Genomic DNA, 22,163 nt, shown 5'->3' with positions numbered 1-22,163 from the left:
TATCTAATTTCTCCCAGGCAAAGCCAGTTATAGAAAAAGGATTTTATGCTAAGGAAGCACCCATGTAGTGGAGGAAAGGTTCCAATAGTCATCACTGGGCTTGGTATATACTGACTGTGTTGAGTATTCCAACAGCTCTGCCTGCCACTCAAAGAGTCTGCAGTGCTTACAGATACTCTCCTGGTCTGTCTGTTCCTTAATCCAATCTGAGCCAGGTCTGACTTTGTATTCAAAATATGTTGGTTAATTACAATTATTGTATTTCAAATAGTATTTTTCACTGAAGTAAATAATAGGAAAAAAAGAAAATGGCAAAGATATGAAGCAAGTCACTTAGAATATAACACAATCAGGTAGAGATTTTTGCAATATTTAGTGACATTAATGTGGTGATATTGAGTAACTGCTGACAATTAGTCAGAAGATGGAGCAGAGGTCTTGGGAAAAAATTACTCCCAGGTGACAAAATATTGAAAATTCAATTATACTGTGTTTATTACAAGATTACACTCACAACTATATTCCTAATAAAGACCTTGATAATAAACAAATTAATGGGAACACAGGGGAGTACTTTTAGAAATATTTTCTCTCCTTATAGTCCACAATATTGATTTCTAAAGTGCTTCAGATGATGGTAAAAAACCCTTGCTGAAGAAATTCTTAACATAAATGATGTGTATAAGAATATGTGACATATTAAAGCACTCATGATTATGGAAATAATTTTAATATATAATGACAATGTGCAATGAATTTAATGCTTAAAATTTCAAGTTATGCAAGTGTATAAATCATTTAGGAAAGAACATCTAGTGAATGCAAGAAGAAAACCATAATAAAGGATGCACAAATGGACTGAATTCTAATTAAAACAGTATGTTATGGAGTCAATGCATTCATTTTCCCTCATACAAATGTGACTGAAAACACACCCACAACATAAGGCTCTTTACAAAATATTTTATAAGAGCTCAGAGTAGACAAAATTCTATTTTTTTCAGCACACAATAAAAATGTTTGACTGCACAAGACTAAGTTTTTCAATTGAAATTCTTTCTACCATTCTGCCATTTAGTAAACATTCCATTCAATCATTGTTGAATTTTCATTCATTCATTCATTCATTCATTCATTGTGTAAAGGAATGAATCTAGGGCTTTGTTCATGCTAAATATGCACTCTATTACTGAACTCTCACCCCTTTAATTACTGAGAAATTTTAAATGGGCACCTATTTTGAGTATGGATCTAGGCCTATTCAATGTGTAGACACTTTGAATCCTTATTTCTCTTCTCTAGATATTTATGGAAAATAAGACAGAGACAGATAACATATGAATAATGTAGCAAATGCTGAATGCCATAGAAACACTAGGAAGAACAAACAATATGAGAATTTCGAGAGTACTAAATGGAAGAGGTCCTTATGTTGAACCTTGAAACTTTGAAAGGCTTCTAATCAGTAAAGAGTAGTAGTAGGGGGTGGGAAAGGGCAGGACAGTGGATTGTCAGCCTGGCATGATCAAAGGCAGAGATACAGGAAAAAAAAAAAAGCACATGGTTTACTTCAGGGATCTGCAAAAATAAGAAAGAGTCTAGTTTAATAGCTTCATGAAGAATCTCAGGGAAAAAAGAGGAAGATAAGACCAGTGCTAAATAACAAGGAAGATAAGTTGCAAAATTCAAGATTCTCCAAGAAGATCAATTCAACTTCTGTCCTGACTTTAGTAGAAATTATAGGTTTATAAAACAAGATTAAGAGAACCGAAGTAAAGAAATAAAGTTTTCTACAGGTAAGGATAGGATAAGAGAAGGATAGAAAGTAAGAAAAAGTAATATATAATACTCCCAGGAGTGAAAACAAAGAGAAGTTCGAAATAAAGAGCTAGTTTGAACTTGACCTAAGTGGCAGTGGAAAAATTTCACATTAGAGAAGTAAGGTGAAGTAACAAGTTTGAAAATTTTGGAAATGATTTGGAAATGGTTAAGTGGCAAGAAAAAAAACAGAAAATTGAACTCACTTTGGTAAATCATTTTGTTATGATGAAAAAATATAATGCAGTCATCTTGTGATTTTGTAATGTTTTAAAAAAATTTAGCAGTTTATGTTTGAAAAAGTTCTTTAAAATTTTCTATTAAAGAGAGAGCGAGTGTTTAGGCTACAAATGCTGTTTGCTGGTATAGATGGCGATATGATTTTAGGTGGAATAGGGTAAGTATTCGTGAAGGTGACTGAATACTGAAGTATTTCCTCAGGTGTCTAAGAACAGAATTTAAAATTCCTAAACTATAAAACTGAACCAAACAAAAAAATTATAAAGACTCCATAAGTAGCAAATCAATTTATTAAAAGTTTAACTTTTAAAGGAAAAATGGGATATCTCAATGATGTGGGGCCCAAAGTAATGCAGATATATTAAAAGACAAAACATAATTGAAGAAGTCTGAAATGTACACACAAGCTGAGCTCCTATTAGATTCAGTTCTAAAATGCTATGCACTGTATGCCTTATAGGTTTTGATTTTCAGCCTTAAAAAGCCAGGGACAATAGCTTTGCTCTGTTTGCTAAATGAAAACACCAAACAAAGAATACATGGATAGCAATGTTTTCACAAAGAGGAGAAGCTGAAATAACCCCTCTCCCACCACCAAAATACTCTGCAGCTGGAAAGAGAAAAGCAAAGAGAGAAATTTAGAAGACACCTCCTTCCATAGTAAAGTCATTTTCAGGGGCAACTCAAAACTGACCACAATGAACCAAAAAGAACCCTTCAAATCTTGGTTCAGGGATGCCCCAGGAAAAGCTGATAACCTTGTCCAGGAAGATTGAGATCAAGTAAAGGTGGGAGAGGGTTTGCTTCTCAGGTCTTTTTTTCTATATCAACAGGAGCTTTTCTATGTTAGTTTTGTGAAGGAAGCACAAATAAAACCTGTTCTCTAAGAAGTGAAGGAAGTTACTGAAAGTGAAAGGTGTTACCCCATCTTTATAGGGAGGTTGAAGACAAAATGCAAATTGGAAAGGGATTTTGTAACCAATAAAGCAAATGGTTATGGATTTGGTCCATGACAATGTTCTTTCCACATGGATTAATTTTGACTTCAGCACGAAACAGGTTACTGAAATTTCCTATGTGAGCACAGATTTTGTGGCCTATGCATTTATAATTACTTTTCTGTCTTAAATTATGTTGAGATGCATCATATATTCTTATTCATTTGTAGGTTTCACTATGAAAAATGACCATATGTTAATTGATTAATTATCAAACATCTGTTTGGAAACAAAATATTTTTTAAAGAATGTATCTTCAGGTAAATGCTGGATGAAGTATAAACAATTAAAATATATTTAAAGCACAGTAATGCAATTACTAATAAAAATTACTCTATCAAGTACTTTAAAAAATGTAAAGATGTCAATGTCATACTTAAAATATGTAAAATATATTTAAAAGAAAGTGGCTACTGGGTTATGTTTTTCACAATATAATGAATCTGTTGACAGTACATATATTGCTGTTATTTATAATCCCATACTGACAAGAAAATGTCACCAATTACTGGCTACAATGACAGAACACAATTTATTCCTAATGATTTATACCCGTTAGGGGGAAAAAGTAGGCTACAAAAAGACAGCTACCAATCTCTTCCCCAATAGCAGTGATTTAACTGGAAGTATATTTGCAAAGGATAACAAGTTATTTTTGTTAATGAGAGTTTGCATAATTTACCTATATAACACCTTATGTTACAAACTAAAATAAGATATTCTAAGGTCTATATTTTTAAATAGATATAAATTAAAACATTATGTAGTCACTTTTTATGAACTCCTTTTTAAGCCTAGATCTCATTAAAGTTACACTGATTTTCACAGTATGAAAAATAAGATTTGAAAGCTATTAAATTAGCCCTTCAAATGTATTTATTGCCCATCCTGGACTACTAAGACCGGCAAGTTGGAAGAATTGAACTTGAATACCCTAGTTATAAAGAAATTCAGAATGACATCAAGAGAGAGAAAGCAGAGTCTAACAATTCATAAAACTGGTTAAAAAGCTAAACATTAAAAAGGAAGTTGGGAATGTATAGACAGATTATTTTCTAAAACCCCTGGTTTATTCATATAGAGTAATGGTTGAAAACATTGATATGGGAAATTTTTTTTAAATCCGAAGTTAAAATTACAAATAAATTTGTGAAAAGAAACAGCAAGAAGGAGGGGGAAATGATAATAAGTGATTTGTGTGTGTGTCTGCCCTGGGGCTTGAACTCAGAGCCTGGGTCCTGTCTCTGAGCTTCTGTGCTCAAGGCTAGTACACTTGAGCAACAGCTCCACATTTGGCTGTTGGTGGTTAGATGGAAGGCAGAGTGTCATAGCGTGGCTTTGAATCATGATCCCTTTTCTCAGCCTCCTGAGTAGCTAGGATTACAGGCATGATCCACAGGCACTCAGCAATAGATCTTTAATGGTGCTAGCCATATTCCTGTGAAATTCAGGACAAAGGCAAATAAAAGGGTCCTAACATGGAAATCAATGACAACAATCTTAATTTGAGGGCATTGTGGGTTTTCTTTTGGTGTTTTTAGCAGAGGGTTGATACGGGTCAAAGATATCCAAAATAACTTTGGACAAAAATGGAGTGTACTCATCATTAAATAGGCAATAGAGAGGCTTGATAAATACATAAAAAACATGATAAAACATGAGAAAGTGTGTGTGTGTGTGTGTGTGTGTGTGTGTGTGTGTGTGTGTGTGTGTGCTTAGGTACTAGTGGAAGATTTGGGGAAAATTTTTGAAATCCCCAGAACCTAAAAGATGTGATCAGTTGGGGAGAAATTCAGCAAACAATGAAAACAATGACAGCAAGGAGATAGGCTCAATTCATCAAAGAATGAGTACTGAGCAAAATTAGTGTTGAGAAAAGTATAACGTTTTTGCTTCTCAGATACATGAATGATCATGACATGAAGCTGGAGACTAAGTTTGCTCTACTTCATACCAAAATCTTAGGGTGAAAAAGCAGGGAAAAAGATCCAGTTCAACACAGGTTAATTATGGAAAAATCATGATATCTTGTTCTGCTGTGTCTCCTTAGACTTTCTTATAAGGAAGGCAAGTAATGTCTCCCAAAGTCTGTACCAGACTAAGGATGGTGATGTTCAATTATCTGGCAGGTCCTTTAGCAACATAAAAGAGAATTGATTTGCAAAGATCATTTCCTCCAAAAAGAAGCTGGTAATCGCATGAATGTCCTTCTAGTGAAATAATAGAGTGGACCAGATTGTGTTTTGAGAGCTGCTAGTAGCTCAAGAAAGACAGAAAAAGTAACACATGAGGATATTTAGGGGAGGAGGGATTCACATATGCAAATCAAGTACGACCACAGGTGAAACAAAACAATATGTCCCACGTCACATCTTCCTCTTTGAAAAGTACATGACTAAGGAAGACAAAAATGTTACTGATTTTTTTGATCGTTAACACTGGCTATATTGTTTCTTAAAAGGTTGATCACAATACTGGGATAATGCCAAGTATTTTGCATGCATTTATTAAGCAGAACACCTCTGTGCAAAAAGGGACGTGGTCTTCACCAAAGGATTTCTTCTTGCCTATCACCTTTAGGTAAGTTTTCTAAACTGGCATGACAAAATACGATGAAATTCTCCAAGACAGTGGGTAAAACAATAAATTAATTATAAACCTACGATAAGAAACAAAGCAAATTGACCTTACCACTGTTCCTATGAAATGCTTCTTCCTTTAGTAGGATAATATCTTAAAATATGAAACAAATATTAACTGCACAGGAGCCTCTGGTAACATGCAGAACATTTACAAAGCTCTTCCCTTTTAATTAGAAAGTAAATTATCTAAAAGGGTCTACTGTATGGCTCTCCGAATGCTGAGGCGTTGCATAACAAAATAGACAGTGGATTATAGTAGGTTTTGAATTTGGATCATGGTTTTGAACCCTGGTTTTGTCATTAGAATCAACAGAACTTTAGAAAGATAGTTAATGTTCCTTTTCTATGTAAAATAAGGACCATAAGAGCCTCAGGTAATGATAAAGATTGACTGCAATAAATGCTCAATAAAAATCTAAGTATAGCTCTAAATATACATGTTTATTTCTATCAAGTTCTACGGTACCATTTAGATTCTCATGCAATGCTTTTTCTAAAAAAAGATCAAGAACAAAAAGGATTCCAACATTTCCAAGCAAAATCCTTAATAACTTTCACTGGAAAGGTGACTACTACACTAGCACACAATGACTGTTCCCAACATGCTTCCCCTACAGTGGGAAGCCTAGGATTTTGTAGAGAACATGAATATTCTCTTAAAAGAAAAATGTCTGAATAGTAGAACCAGGATTGGTCAGAGTGAGAGAATTTTGTCAGTGGAATGGTCTAATTGAAGCAGGATAAGAAACTGTCTCAGGAAAGGTCAATCTAAGCACTCACTCCTTTCTAGTTTTTTCTTTTTTTAATTTTCAGGAAAAGAAATCTTGTCTGACAGCTGTCAACTATCAATGAGCTACATACTCAGTACAAAGTATGGAGGAAGTCATTAAGACTCTCTGGGACAATATTCTTAACCTTAGAGTTCAAACTTCTACTTCCACATGAAGCCCATTCATTTTAATCTTTTAGAAATCAGTCTGGGTCAGCAGTCTTTATTGTTTTTCTCATCTCAACTAATCATTTCCTACTTGTAAAGCCTATAAACCTGACAGCAGAAGATACATTTTCTTTCTTAAAAATACCCCTCAAGATGTCTAATATAAGGTATTCACAACATATTGCTTAACACATCCTGACTTTTTGTAGGATTAATGCTTCATTTTTTAATGAAAAGACAGATCTCAATAACTGCTTCTGATATTACAGATAATGTCCATAAATCTATTTAAATATGTTTTTCTGCTACTACACTTTTTAATGTTTTAAGGTTACATGGTATACTACTAGTGACTAATTGTGTATTCCTGAAAGTATGCATTTTTGTTTGGTATTATAGTTATCAGAAACTATCAAAGCAGAATTTAGTATGTGAAATCTGTTATTTATACAAGACAGTTCACAAATCTTATCCTACCTCTTTGCAAAGACTAAAATCAAAATTTTTTACTGATTTTTCACTGTTGAAAATTGAGTAAATGAGCATGTATTTTTAGTTATTGTGAAGCTTTTCCTAATGAAATGACATTAAAAAAGTAGGCTGACTGAAGAAAATAAGTTTAATTTTCATTCTCACACACTATATAAAAACATTGCCATGTATTAAATCACAAATAAAGAACATAAAATGAGAAAACATGAATGAGTTTTTATGGTTTAAATAAATATTTCTAAGCAAAAAAACCCTCAAGAAAAAACTATCCCTTATTTAATTATGTTTGAAAAATACTAAAAAATATATATATTAAAAATACCTGAAGCAAAACAGAAACTGAAGAACGTATTTGCAAGATATTAAGATCTAAATGTTAATAAGATCATCTTATATAAAATCCAGTTGGAACTTAATAAGAAAACATAGTACATCTATGTCTATTTATATCCATAATTATCTCTATATATATTTGTATATATCTGGTTCTATATGTACATTCTGCCTCTTTTATAAAAAGCTATGAATTAATTCAAAGATATTTTATTTCCACATAGTACTACTATCTCCTGCTTTATGTTGTTTTTATTTATTTAATAAGGGTAAAGAAATATGATGGAAATGGTCAGTTAAATGCAGATTTTCCTGGTAACTAAAATTTCTAGTAAGTAGTATACCGCTGTTAAAGCAAGGCCTGCATTTGTTCTTGTCTGAGATTCTTTATACCTGGAGCTTACATCACTTCTTCATCTGTGCAGAACTTGTATATATGTCTGGGAGCAGAAGACCCACTGAAGATGTTTCTACATAAAACTGCCCTCTGTGACAAGCCTGACTCATCAAGGCCCATCTTCCCCAAGTAGGAAAGAGGCAGAGTCAATACCTTGATATCTAAACAGAGTCTGTGGGACTTCCTGGGCTAGCTTTGAACTGTAGCCCTCTGCATCTGAACATCCTGAGTTGCTAGGATAACAGACATGAGCCACTGTGTCCCACTCCCAAGTTCCACTAGTATCAGGTCTTCCATATGCATTCATTTTACTTGGGTTACTACAACAGTACATTACAAATGATTTGAAAATTCTAGTAATTTTCTGAAGCCTCAAATTCTATATAGGCTCATTTAAATATGGTTCACCTGTAAGCATGGTGTGCACTCCAGCCACAGCAGATGGGACAGTCCATCATAAGGAAATGTCTACCATTGTTCTCCGAAGCAGCTGACATTCCAGCACCTGCACATTCCCCAGGAGTCTCTACCTGCCAGATGTCAAAAGTTTAAGATCTCCCTTTCTGAGCTTTATCACTCTTATGGAAACTAGTTGGAAAGGCAAGACTATTTCATCCTGATTGATTTAGTCCAAAGAATTGTTTTACAAAGTCACCAATTTTCAAATCTGTAATATACAAACACCAACTACCAGTTTGGCTTTTCATAGACTGTGTCTATTTCCTTTCAACATATCATTTGTACCTCAGTATTATGGTCGAGAGAGAGAGAGAGAGAGAGAGAGAGAGAGAGAGAGAGAGAGAGAGAGAGAGAGAGAGAGAGAGAGACTGTGATCCTTAGATCCCAGCCCCCTGCATAGCTAGGATTCCAGGTGTGAGTATAGATAGATAGATAGATAGATAGATAGATAGATAGATAGATAGATAGATAGATAGATGATAGATAGATAGATAATTTTGATACTTTCTTAGGAGTACTCCTTTAAAATGGGATCCTGTAATTTTATGTTTATAAATGTGCACTTTGTTTTTAAGCAAAATAAAGCATTTAAAATAGTACAAAGCCATATGGCAGTTGCTAAGGTACAAACACTTATTTTCCAGCTATTAATTTAAACCTAGGGCAAAAATACCATACATATACAGACACAGATTGTAAATATATACAAACACATACATTTAGGTATTTTATAATTCTGTCTATATATCCTTATCCCTATTTTTCTTTTTCTCATATATATTATATATATATATACACACATATGCATACATAAATACATACATATGGATAAGAAAAGGAAATAAACAAGTGTCTCTTGGAGTCACAATCCTGAAGTTCAGACTCCAAAACCAGTAACTTCCAGTAGACTCTGGATGTATAAGTATAGTTTAACAGTTGTATTGAACTGTTTTAAATAAAATATTAATTTTAGATAAGAGTGTACTTAAATGTTTCTAGAACATGGAGTTTCAATTGCATCAAATACCTATTTTTACTACATTGACTTGACATTTTGTATGATTTTAGTTGATATTAGACAGAAATGTGTCTTTTAAGTAAGCCTTTTCTACAGTAAACACCAAATTCATTATGAACACAAAACTGTGAAGGGAAGTATCTGAAAAGATAAGAGGTCTTGAAGAATGGGCAGCGTGTATGCTCCTAGGACCTTTCCATTTTTGGAGGGAGTCGAGCTGACTCCATCTTGATTAGGGAAACATGGTAGCAACTGTTAAAATGAAGTTAAATATTATGTCAACCTTACTGCAAAATTCTGCCTCTGTAAATGGCTTGCTTAACTTGTTTGTTGTTTGCTCTACCCCCTCTGTCAGGTCCCTACATTAGTGCTAAGTTTTTGCCTTCATAAACCCCAGATCAAGGACTGTTAGAGGTCACAGTGTTAGCTCCCAAGTCTGGCCGGTCAGTTCACTTTTTGCTTCCTCAATAAATCCATCTTTTTACTTGGGATTGTCTCTAAGTGGTGGACTCTTGGAGGGATGTGGAATCTCCTCCCTCAAACCCCATAACATCCATGTCCAGTGCTGTTCCATTTTCTCCTAAATCTTCTCCTTCATCTTCACTGTTCATTTCTCCTTCCTTTTCTTTAGAAGATGCTAAAGCTTCACAAAGTCAGAACTTCCTCCCCTGACTACACAAGAGTGGCCAGCCTAGCACCCTAATGCTTGATTAGTGGAGCACTGAAAAGAAAAATATCTACTGGCTGTTATCACATTCTAGCCACGCCCACCACACAGAAAGTGAACAACTTCTAACACTTACTAAGAAAGACTTTTAGAAGCTGATTTCTCTGATGACATCCTGTCCCTTAGTGTCTGTAAGCTGATTCTGTTTTCTTTTTGCCTTAAAGGGAAATCCCTCTTTACTTCTTTCCTTGGCACCTCTTCTATGTACTTGTGTTAAATATTGGTGAACTCAGGATTCTGTCTTCAGACTGCTTCTTTTCTCTTTTTATTTGCCTTGGAGTCTTTGGGTTTGGAGAATCTTGTCTCTGGTTTAAATAAATACTTCGAAACATAATTGGATTGATATATTTATATATGTATACATGTATACACACATATACATACATATGTTTTATATGTGTAAATATGAATATGTGTGCATATAATTTCCTAATTATTGTGCTGATTAGATACAAACACCTCAAAACAACTGAACCATGTCTGAATTTTTTTTTAATGCTGTTCCTGGCTTGAACTCAATTCTTGAGGGCTAATCCATGAGCTTTTTTGCTCACGGCTACTGTACTCCCACTTGAGCCAGAGCATCAATTCTGGCTTTTTTGATGGTTAACTGGAATCTCATGGATTTTCCTACCTTGGGTGGCTTAGAACCACAATCCTCAGATCTCAGCTTCCTGATTAGCTAGGATTAGAAGCGTCAGCTACAGCATCTGCCTGAATTACTAATATCATAAGAAGTAATATAATTTAAGCCTCAACTTGAATTATTACATCATTTGCCTACTCTATTATATGAGATAAGGTAGGACTTAAAATTATTTTAAAGTTTTTATTTGGGATTTTTTTTTTACGATAAGGTTTCTAACTAGCCATATATTTGCAATCCTCATGCCTCTATCTTTCTAGTGCTAGAATTACAGGCTTATGCTACCATCTCTGACATGAAAATAGAGCTTTTAAGTTTTTTCCTTCTTCTTGATCCTATGCAATGAATTTGAACACTAAAACTTTTTTTTTTTCCTGCTAGTCCCAAGGCTCAAAATCTGGACCTGGTTGCTGTCCCTGAGCTCCTTTTGCTCAAGCCTAGCTTTCTACCACTTCAGCCACAGGGCCACTTCCTTTCTCTGTGGTTTAACTAGCAATAAGAATCTCAAAGACTTTCTTGCCCCTGCTGGTTTCCAATTGTGATCTTCAGATCTCAGTCTCTGTGCTACTGGCACCCAACTAGTAAATCTTAATTCTAGCGATCTGAGCAGTGTTTCCTTTCTTCCCTAGGTCTTGACCATATATATATATATATACACATATATATATGTGTATATATATATATATATTTCCCCCTCCCATTGGTAACTATAATACCACTTGATTGGCCAGCTTTTTCCAAGTCTGAGCTCTATGTTAGTGAGTTTTATGTTCTTTTTTTATTTTCTTTAAGTAGTTGAACAAGCCAACCTGTCAGTTGTACAATGTATCTTGATCATTGTCACCCCTTTCATCACTGGCCCTCTTCCCTCCCAATGAATTTTATATTCTATAACCAAATACCTAAGGCTGAGTACCTTGTAAAGAAAATAAGTTTTTTAACCCATTATTTCAAAGGCTAAAAGCCTAAGGTATGGCCATCTATCGATGCAGACTGCCTTGAGGACCGCTTGACACAAACACATTGAGAAGAGAAGCAGAAAGGGAGCTATCCACAGGAGGAAGGTTGGCACAAGTGTGTGGCCTTATTTCAAACAGGCTTCTCTCGTGAGAACTAAGTGTAGCACCCATCCTTCCTGAGGGTAGAGCCTTCTATGATTGAATCACCTTCCTCCAGGACCCACCATCTCTCAACACGGCCACACTGGAGCCAAACCTACCCAAAAATGAACCTTTGGGGAGCAAACCACAACTAAAACTTAGTATCTAAGTGTACTGCTTCCTCATTGAACAACAACTTTGTTCCCAGGCCCAGGTACTGGGAGAGGTGAGCACAATGGTGACCAGGCCATGTCTCCACAGAAGACTTCTGAGTATGTACAGGGAAAACTTGGTACAATCTAAATGCTCAGATGTTTGAAGCTCCAAGTTATGGACCTGTGGCTTTAGGAAAAGCCCCAGGGCTCTCACATGTGTTGAATGTGTGTATGAGCCTGAGGCCTCTGTTTCAGCAGCACTTACTTCCTCCTCTGTATAATATTCTCTCCTCTCCTCTTCCTAAAATCTTCAGTTTGCTGGTGCTCACATGGACATTGCATATTTTGCTGTAATAACACTTACCCTATTAAAATCCAATTACTTGTCTACTTACCTATCTTTCCAACTAGCCCGGGAGTTTCTAGAGGTCAGGAACTACATCTTATTACATTTTGTTTTCCAGCACTTGGTACAACAGTCAGCATTTATTATTCATTGGATGAAGACATGGTTGTTATACTAAACAAAAAAATCAATTCAACAAGCCACATCCAAACTTTATTCAATTTTTAGTTTCTATGTGACTTAAAATAATACTTAAGTCAAGGTAACAACCCTCAGACATTCTTAATTACCCTTTCCTGAAGTAGGTATGCATTTCTAACTCATTTCAGTATCCATCCAAATAGCTTTTACATTTATTTTATGTATAGTCCTGTCATTACAGAAGATAATCTGAAGTCAACCAGTAAATAGAAGAAAATTTAAATACAGTGAAACTGTCTTTCAAAGAACTTAAGTAACTATTGTATAAGATTTTCACATGTAAATTTGTATGTGTGTGTAATGTTAATAAGCAAAATTACTATAACTTAATAAAAATTATTCTCTAAAATACCGCACACAAAAATTCAGCTAGCTTCTTTCCAAACACTTGAGTACACTCAGAATGGCAAATAAACTAAGGTTCTATGGCTTTAACATTTATTTTTTTCTGTTTCAGTGATAATTACATCAATAAATCTGATTCAGCAATCACTGTTGTTCAATGCGTTAATTAAAACAGTTTTACTGCTGCTACTGGGATTTTTCAAGGATATCAAAAACACATTCAAAAATCAAAATTGCATACATCATCAATTTTGATAGGTGCATATAATTACTTCCCTTCAATTTCAGCTCTGCAACTTAAGAGAATAGACAGAATCTCAACAGAGATAGCTTATATTCTACTTCAGCAAAAAATACTTAGAAGAGTAGGATGCTAGTGTTTCATGCTCATAACCCTATCTACTCAAGAAGATGAGATCTGAGGCGCATGTTTCAAAGCCAGCCCAGGAAAAAGTCTGAAGAACATTATCTCCAATTAATCAGCAACAAACAGGAAGTAGAGGCATGGCTCAATTGATAGAGTATTTTCCTTGGGCAAGAAAAAAAAATAAGCTGAGCAAGAGCAGGAGTGGAATGCTCTGAGTTCAAGCCCTACTACTGACATACACAAAAAATAAACATTTAGAATGTAAGACGAGTTTAACTGAAATACCATTTTCCATGTGATAGTATACAAATCAGTTTGCTGAAAATCCTTTTACGATGGAAATACATAAATGTATATAAATGCTTAAACAATAGCAATGACAGTAGGGTTTTTATAAGTTATAATGTGTACTATTTAATAATGCTAAATAATAGTGTGTGGGCATATAAGTATGATCCTAGCGATGTGAAAGGTAGAGATCAGGGAGACCATGATTCAAGGACAACGGAGACAAAAAAGCTTAGTGGGGCTCTCATCTCAATCAACAGTCCAGGTGAGTGTGGTAGTTACACAGAAAACAACCTCTGCGATACCAGACATGCAGTAGGCATTGGTAGGAGGAGCAGTCTGACATCAGCCCTGGGAAAAACAGAGGAAAAAGGGCTGAGAATGTGTGTAAAGTTGTAGACATCTGACAAATAAATGCTAGGCCCTAAGTTCAAACTCTAGTGCTGCCCCAATCTTTAAATTTAAATCCTAACTTCTATGCTTAAGAGTAAATTGTATATATCTATGAAATGAATATATTTCATCTTTAATGAAAAAGTAGCTTTTTCCTCAGAGTGACAAGTTGCAACTGAATTCATGAATTTGTATGTACCAAAGCAATACAATTATTTGTATGTATTAGAAATAATTTGGCTGTGTTTTGCAATATAGCACCTTAACTCTGAGCTTGATTTAGTAAGCACAGCCACTACTTTGGCTATTTTTTTACATACTGGAGCACCTAAAACATTAAATATAGTTTATAACAGCAAATGATGCCAGAACTTTTAAAGGAGGCTTGGAGATAAAGTTGAAAGAGTGGAATTAACTGAATGAAGAAAACTACTACATTTCTCTTTGAAAAATCCAAAAATACTAGTTAGCCCCTTGTGTAAAGGGACTGCATATCCCGACATCTCCAGGTACTCCTGTGCTACTAGCTGTTTCTCCTAGACCCTTCTAGAATTTAATTTGTAATGGAATAGCTCTTCCATTTATCCCTCTCACCTATATCTGACTGTTCAGAAAGAGAAGAAATTGCAGCACCCATACCTCCAGAGAACATATTCTACCAGACATGGTATTTGGGGTGGCAAAATAGCCTAGGTTCTCTGGTGAGAACCTGATGTAAACGGTACTGTTCACAACAGTTTATCAGATTGGTTTAAGGGACAGAGCTGTGTCCTTCTTAAATTGCAATAACTTAAACTTTTAGACCACATGGTCTCTCCATATGGAAAGTCCACTTTTTTTTGGTTGTACTACTTAAAAATTATTTATTGTCAAAGTGATGTGCAGAGGGGTTACAGTTTCATATGTTAAGACAGTGAGTACATTTCTTATCAAACTTGTTACCTTCATTTTTCTCCCACTTTCCCTCCTCTCCAACTCCCCCACCCCCTGAGTTGTACAGTTTAGTTTACCCTCTATCTCCCATTTTGATGTTCTCTTCCCTTCCCTAGTTCCAGTAATCGTATGTGAAAGTCTACTTTTTTTTTTTTTTTTTTTTTTTTTTTTTTTTTTTTTTTTGCCAGTCCTGGGCCTTGGACTCAGGGCCTGAGCACTGTCCCTGGCTTCTTCCCGCTCAAGGCTAGCACTCTGCTGCTTGAGCCACAGCACCGCTTCTGGCGGTTTTCTGTATATGTGGTGCTGGGGAATCGAACCTAGGGGCCTCGTGTATCCGAGGCAGGCACTCTTGCCACTAGGCCATATCCCCAGCCCTGAAAGTCTACTTTTAAGATGCCTATTTCATAAGACAAGTAAAATTGATTTCTTGAAAATTGTTTTTGCTGTACAAAGCAAGCATCTTCTACATAAAAAAAAATTCTTTTGCTAGGCAAGCACTCTACCACTAGGCCATATTCCCAGCACAAGTTGGATAAGAAATGTATGCACTGCTTTACGTATGAGACTGTAACCCCTCTGTACATCACTTTGACAATAAAGAAATAAATAAATCCAAAAAAAATTAAAAGACTGAAGTTGAATGTTATACCCTTTAGGTTAGCCAAATTATCCCTTAATACTTCTGTATCATGCACAATTAGTGTAGCATTAGTGGGGTCCTACATCAGGTACATTGCAAAGACCCCAGATGAGAACTCAAGTCTTATGGGAATGATTTATTTTATTATGTGAACTGACGAGCATCACTTAAATTGCCTTTTAATTGACTGGCTGTCTAAGTAACATGCCTTTCAGGGAAATACTACTTTTGAAATTTCCTTTGGCCAGGAGGAGAAGGCGCATGCTAAAGTCTTTGAAGTCTGCAGCCGTCAGACTAATTATCAGCACTATTCCGTGCCTGTTCATTTAATTACAGTACATTAAAAAGGATGTGGGTTTGGGGAGGAAAATAAGAGAGTCAATACCTTGTGACCGAAATTCTAGACTATGTACATTACCAATGTATTTTCTGAGAAAGCCCATTTTTCCCTCTTCTTACCAAGACTGGACTGAGAAGAGGTATGAACAGAGGTAGCACAAGTGCAAAGGGAAATAAAGAGCCCAAACTAGACTGGGCACTGGTATTTATTTATCTTTATCATCATTCAAGGATATAGTATTCTACATTTACCAATAATAATGAAGGCACCTGGTCACTTACAGCTCTCCAGATACCAGGAGAGCTGGTATACTCTGCACACTTCAACTCCATTAATCTTCACCATAGCCCTATCTTGATGGGCAATAATATTTACTGCTCTCTCTACTTTTCCAGTAGAAAATCCACAATAGGAAGAGGACATTACTGGTCCAAGGTCATATCTGGGGAGGTAAAAACCAAGTGACCCTGGACACCACTTTTCAACTAGTGTCCTCAATGAAGGCTCTTGAGACCACTGAGCCATACTGAGATAGAATGGCAGTATCAACCTCTCCTACCCTGCCTGACATCAAAGCTCATCTTTGCTGATCAATGTTAATTTTCTTCCAAGTACAATGACAGGGTAAAGAAAACAGAGGAAAGGAGCAAGGTGAGAGACCCTCAATAAGAGAGAACACCCACACTTTTGAAATGAAGTTCAATTTACAAAGTAACAGGCCAGGAGGCAAAGGCTACACTCCTTTGAGCACTGACCCCTATGGTTCTGAATACAGACACCTTTTGTGATGTCAACTGCTAAATGACAAAGAGCAAGATGCTTCTGAGAAATGACACCCATGCAAACATTTTTTTTAAGTCTTAAAGATTAATGCTTTGAGGAAGTAAGGAATTCTTTGTTCCTGACATTCAAATAGATATTCAGAATCCAGATCAGATTACTTGCAAAGCTGGGTAGTGGGAATTCAGTCTTTTAAGGGGCTTTTAAGCATACATCAGAGGCCTAAAATTATGCAGAACATACTGGTAACTTTACCTTTGATTTGGGTTCTCTATCATATTATTTTGTCATCTTTCAATACCATGCATGCACACATGATACCATGCATCAAGGCATGACCCCTAAGTATTTGCCCGATGTATGGCAGGTGACCATAATCTTAATTTGGAATTCTATAAGAAACTAAATACACTTTATATTTTGTTTTGTCCAAATTCTTTTTAACTTCAAATTATCATAGTTGGTAAAAAGTTAGTTTGTAAAATAATGGGTGTTATCACTTGTTTTGAATGTCTGCCAACATGAAGATATGTGTATGTGTGGCATGGCCCAAATGTTCCTTTACTCCCCTGGGATATGCTGGCCAAGATTTCATTAGCCACACAGCAGTTCTAGCACCTTCTTCACTTGAACTGTTGGCCTCTGTATCAAGAAATAAATAAAATCTAATTTCTTATAGTGACTAAATCCTTCTTTGGAATTAGAAGTAGAATATCAGATGTTCTGTTTGAATCATTTTACAAATGTTGAATCACATCTTTTTCCTGGGGAAAATGGCCCCATTTAGTTATTCTGAATGATAAAACACAGTCAGTGGAAACTTCCTGAATAAAAATAAATCGGCGCCTGGTTCTTATTTAGCTTTATTTTGTTGAGTTACATTATCCCATCCTTCCTGTTTCAACCTTTGCTGGTACAAAAAGGTTTCCAAAGAAACATTTCAAGACAATAACAAATAAATAAGATGAGGCCATAAAAACATTAAGAATTCAAAGGAAAATGTGAGTGGAAAATTAATACTGGTTCAATGTTAGAGTAACTTAAAATACATAAGGAGAACAGAACTGAATTATATAGTTATCAAAATATCTGACTAAATGTAGTAATAAAAATAAAATATGACTTGAGGATATTAGTTATAAAGATGCTAGACAAACTTTTATATAACTGTAAATTTGAGTTCTTACTATAACCCAGGAATAAATAAATTGATGAAGCCCTTACTTAATTCTACCATGCAAAATTCTAGGATCTGCTCAAAACTGTGTTTCCTCAGCTCTTAAATGAATTATTTTAATGAATCTTTGACCTTTGTGAATAATCACTGAAATTTCATAGTAATAAAATTAATCAGAGATTTTCCTATGGACATACATATTAAAAACTCTGTTTTACTTCCTCTGGTTTTCTCTCTTAAACTGACCCCACAGGGAATTCTTAAGAGCATCAAAATGTTTTTTTTTTTAATAACAAAAAAAAACAAACCTTGAGAAAAGAGCAAACACAAGTGCACAAGTGTAAGTGGCTAGCTCAAAAAAAACACAGCTTTTGAAGTATTATACTCTATGATTAATTGATCTGTTTACTTTCAATAATGCTTTGAAAATAATGTTTTTTCCTCCCCTTCCTCCCTCTCCTCTCTCCTATTCTTTGCCCTTTGTCTCCTTATTTGTCTGTCTACATTCTCCTTCATTTCCACCCTGAGAAGAAATACAAGGGTGTGACTTCTCTTGCCTTTCCCCCACTGTATAGGCAAGGTCTAGGAGATTAGCAGGGAAAGAAAGTCCTCCTCTAGTTAATAATAATCCAATAATAATGCAGATGGAAACAGGCAGTGGCATGAGAAACTCACATCTTACTCCTCTCTTCTCAATGCTTTAGGTGTTATATACAGCTAACTAAAGATCACAAAGTTTGTCTTGCATTTTCTGGAAGAAAAAAAGAAAGTAATGGTACATGTTGGGAATTTACCATGAGAGTTTTAAAAGAATTTTAAAAATGATTAAATTAATGTATATCTTATCAACATAGTTACAATTGCAAGAAATATTTGCATTAAATAGAGAAAATATATGCTACAAAAATTTTGGGTGGAAACAGCATATTGACCCACTGTGAAAAATAATTAAATGAATGAATAATTACATGAATGAAGTAGGATGCAAGTAATCAGAACCAAGTTCAATATTCTGCTGCATCCTCTTTTTTATTTATGTTTTGTATATTTTAGCAAAATAGAATGCACTATTTGAATAACCCCATGCACCTGCAATTGTTCAAGGTGTATTATGCAGAGTGAATAGATAGGACTCATATTTATACCACACTGTAAGCAGTTAAGGTTAATGACTTCTGAATCTTCCATGAAAACTGCTATAAACATAGGATTTACTGAGGTTAATGGATTAGCTGAAGGAAATGTTGGCAGCCAGACTGCAAGCTTCATTTTGTCCAACAGAACTCTTCTTGTTCTTATTTGGGGCTGAGATTAAGCCAACTTCCACCAAAAACTACACTTCCAAAATGAAAATATGGAATAATATGCGTTAATTGATCTTGAGTTGAGTTTAATGCACTAAAGTATCCCAGTGGTTTAAATTAGACTTTCATGCTCCATAAATAGTAAGTACCTACTAAGCACTAGGAAACCCCTACATATCATACCATGCTATGACTTAGTGGCAACTGCAAACTAACCTTAGATCTGCAAGCCTATTACAAAGTAAAGCAGACAAAGTTGTTTAGTAAATAACAACAGGATATGATTAAGAAAACCACCATCTTTCTTTTCACATGTCATGTGATTCTTCTACTTTAAATTTTCCTTTGCTTTGTGATGCATTAGATACACATAGCATTAATAAACCAGGCTGGAACAGTAAGTAATATTAAAACCTAAAGGAGAAATGTTTTGGTTGTTTTCTGGAAAGTTGGTGCTGATGTTCCATTTTGTCCTAAGAACAACACTGACTGAAAATTAAGGTTCCTTTTGAATTTATTATTGCATACAAATTAACTTTTTAAATCTCATTTCTGCACTGGCAATCGGACAGAAGTGCTAGTCATTGACTGTGCCATTGCTCTTACAATATGTGAAGCTGCTGGTTGGTTATCCTTAAATCCAGTTTTTGAGTGTGGGTTTAATTGCATAGTCACCCAGTTCCCAAAGCACATCAAAGGCTACCCTCCCCCTTCTTTACCAAACTTTCAATCGCTCTCATCAACGCCAAAGTTTAAAGCATGATCAAATTTGTTCTTCAATCACTTGAGCCTTGTTAATAATCTATTCTGTGTGCTTACTCATCCGTTCTAAGATTCCAAAGCTTCTTTAAGATATTTTTCAAGAGGAATCTACAAAGACATCTTTGATTGCAAGCTGGCTCTGGGGTAAACTTTATCAACACTTGGTCTGATACTCCACTGAGGCTAACAGGTGACATAGTCCAAGATCAGTCAAATCTTTTCTCTCCTTTTCTAATCTTGTCTCTCTTTTTGTCTGTACCTGATTAAAGTGTTTTTCAAAACTATAGCTAACACTTCATAGACTGCTTGCATAATTTAACCACCTGATGTCAAATATTGATTTTTTTTCCTTCCTAGGAGAAAAAAAATATATTCAAGGGCATTTCTTGGGTTCTACTGCATTAAAACAAAAGAAGAAAGAAAGATGGGAGGAAGCAAAAAGGAAAACACAAACCATAGCTGACCAAAACAGAGGCACTGAATGCTAATACAGTAAATAGAAAGGAAGGAAGGAAGGAAAGAAGGAAGGAAGGAAGGAAGGAAGGAAGGAAGGAAGGAAGGAAGGAAGGGAAAGAAGGAGAAGGAAAGAAAGAAAAACAAAGAAACTCACCAGTGTCACTGTCGGACTTGTTCTCGTGCTCGGTGTCGGTCAGGGTGAGGGCTGAGTTGGACCGACTTGACAGGCAGGAGCTGCGGCCTGATTTGACCCCCCTGCCCCAAAGTCTCATGGCATGCTCTGGGGACATCACTGCTTCATTTTCAGTATCAGCATCTGACCCTGCACTGATAGAGTAACCTCTGTGAGGGAGCCCCATTTCCGCACAAAAGGCCAGTCCTCTTCGAGTTGCTGGTTCACAAACTCCTAACTGCCTTAGGGTAAAATTCTGTCCTGATTAGGGGGAGAAAAAGAACAACTAGTGAGTATATCATTAGTGTTAGCTGTAGTTTAGTTGTTTTTATTATGATTACTTGTTAAAGAAAATCTCCCTGAAACAAATACTCAAACATTCAAGCCTACTCACTGTCAGCATCAGGTGCTGACATGAGCTTCACATGACATCTGCTCAAATTATGCAATTATGGGAGGGGAGGGGAGTCCCAATACTGAATGAGGGGCCCCTGGCTCAGAGATCCTCTGTCAACTGTCTAAATCCATTGGCCCTTCCCGTGAGATGGCCCAGTGGCCAGACCATGAACACTAACCCAGTGAAAGGATTCATTACTACTGGCAAAATTGTGTTGAGCAGACTTGTAAGGCAAATAGTGATGGTCAAAACTGTGTCCTGTGATCTGGTTCCAGTGTTCAGATATGAGATTTTCCTACCCAGATGTCACTCTTTGGGAGAAAAATAAATAAGGTGTCCTTTAAGAATAAGTGATTGGATGCAAATATGGTGAAACATTGAAATGAGTTGTATTTCAATGTAAATAAATAATCTCCACATAAATGCTAAATATGAATGCCATTAATTTTTAAAAATCAAGAGAATTTTTATTTTTTGTTTTAGTGTTTATTATTTACTTTTTTGTTTTATTTTTTACTTTCAGCAAACAATGTAAACATGTACTCTGTGTGTGTTACACATTTAAGTTTCTACTGTAATATCGTGAAAAATTGCAGCATACTTCGAATTACCTTTAACTTTCTGTACTTTTCACTGTAATGAACACCTGGAAACCTCTGTATTGATCAGAGTAAACCAATTTTTGTAAATAAAGTGCACTCTAAAAATACAGTGGGAGTCTGATGTATTTAAAAATTAATGATGAAATCAAGTTCCCTGAAAAATAAATGGCTGTGAACTCTACAGGCCTTTACTAATAAATTGAGCATAGTGGAACTCCCGACACTGCAATAACTTAAAGCAACAGTGTTTAAATTAGATGACACTTGAAAATGACGGTTGTTATTAATGACTTCTGCAACCTGTGCTTATTGTTGGAGTCTCACATTTGTTTTATATGGGTGAGAAGAGGTGAGAAAAATGTTTGCTTGGAGGATGCAGATATATGGCTTTCTAATTTCTTATCTATTGTCCAACCATGGCAGAGTCTGAGATTTAGGTAGCAACCTGAATCAAGTATATAGAGGGAATAATGTTATGCAAAGACTGATTTACAGGTAACTACTTAAGCCAACCTTTTAAGAAAATGAGGCATTTACATAGCTCATCATTATAACTTGCCTATTTCTTATATTCGTGAGCAATTTAAAGTTAATTGCTAATATGAAAAACTGTAATTTTTTAAAAAGGGTATTATAATAAATTGTGATAAAATAATATGCTGAATCTTGTATAAGATCAATGAAACATGATATCCAAT

The 22,163-nt window shown here is 35.3% G+C and overlaps 1 protein-coding gene across 4 annotated transcripts in view; it reads right to left on the bottom strand.

Annotated features, from left to right (window-relative positions):
• Nucleotides 1-22,163, bottom strand: part of Tenm3 (teneurin transmembrane protein 3) — a 585,882-nt gene that overhangs the window by 379,313 nt on the left and 184,406 nt on the right. For 2 of the 4 annotated variants that reach the window (XM_048330895.1, XM_048330894.1), the window contains one exon: nt 20,449-20,727. The exons of the other annotated variants lie outside the window; for them this stretch is intronic. In XM_048330895.1, coding sequence (XP_048186852.1) covers nt 20,449-20,727 — 279 coding nt within the window. The remainder of the gene's footprint in view (nt 1-20,448; nt 20,728-22,163) is intronic. 4 annotated transcript variants of the gene reach the window in all.

Source organism: Perognathus longimembris, chromosome 21, assembly GCF_023159225.1.
Source record: "Perognathus longimembris pacificus isolate PPM17 chromosome 21, ASM2315922v1, whole genome shotgun sequence".
Classification (NCBI taxonomy): Eukaryota; Metazoa; Chordata; class Mammalia; order Rodentia; family Heteromyidae; genus Perognathus; species Perognathus longimembris.
This window is presented reverse-complemented; position numbering and strand designations above follow the sequence as displayed.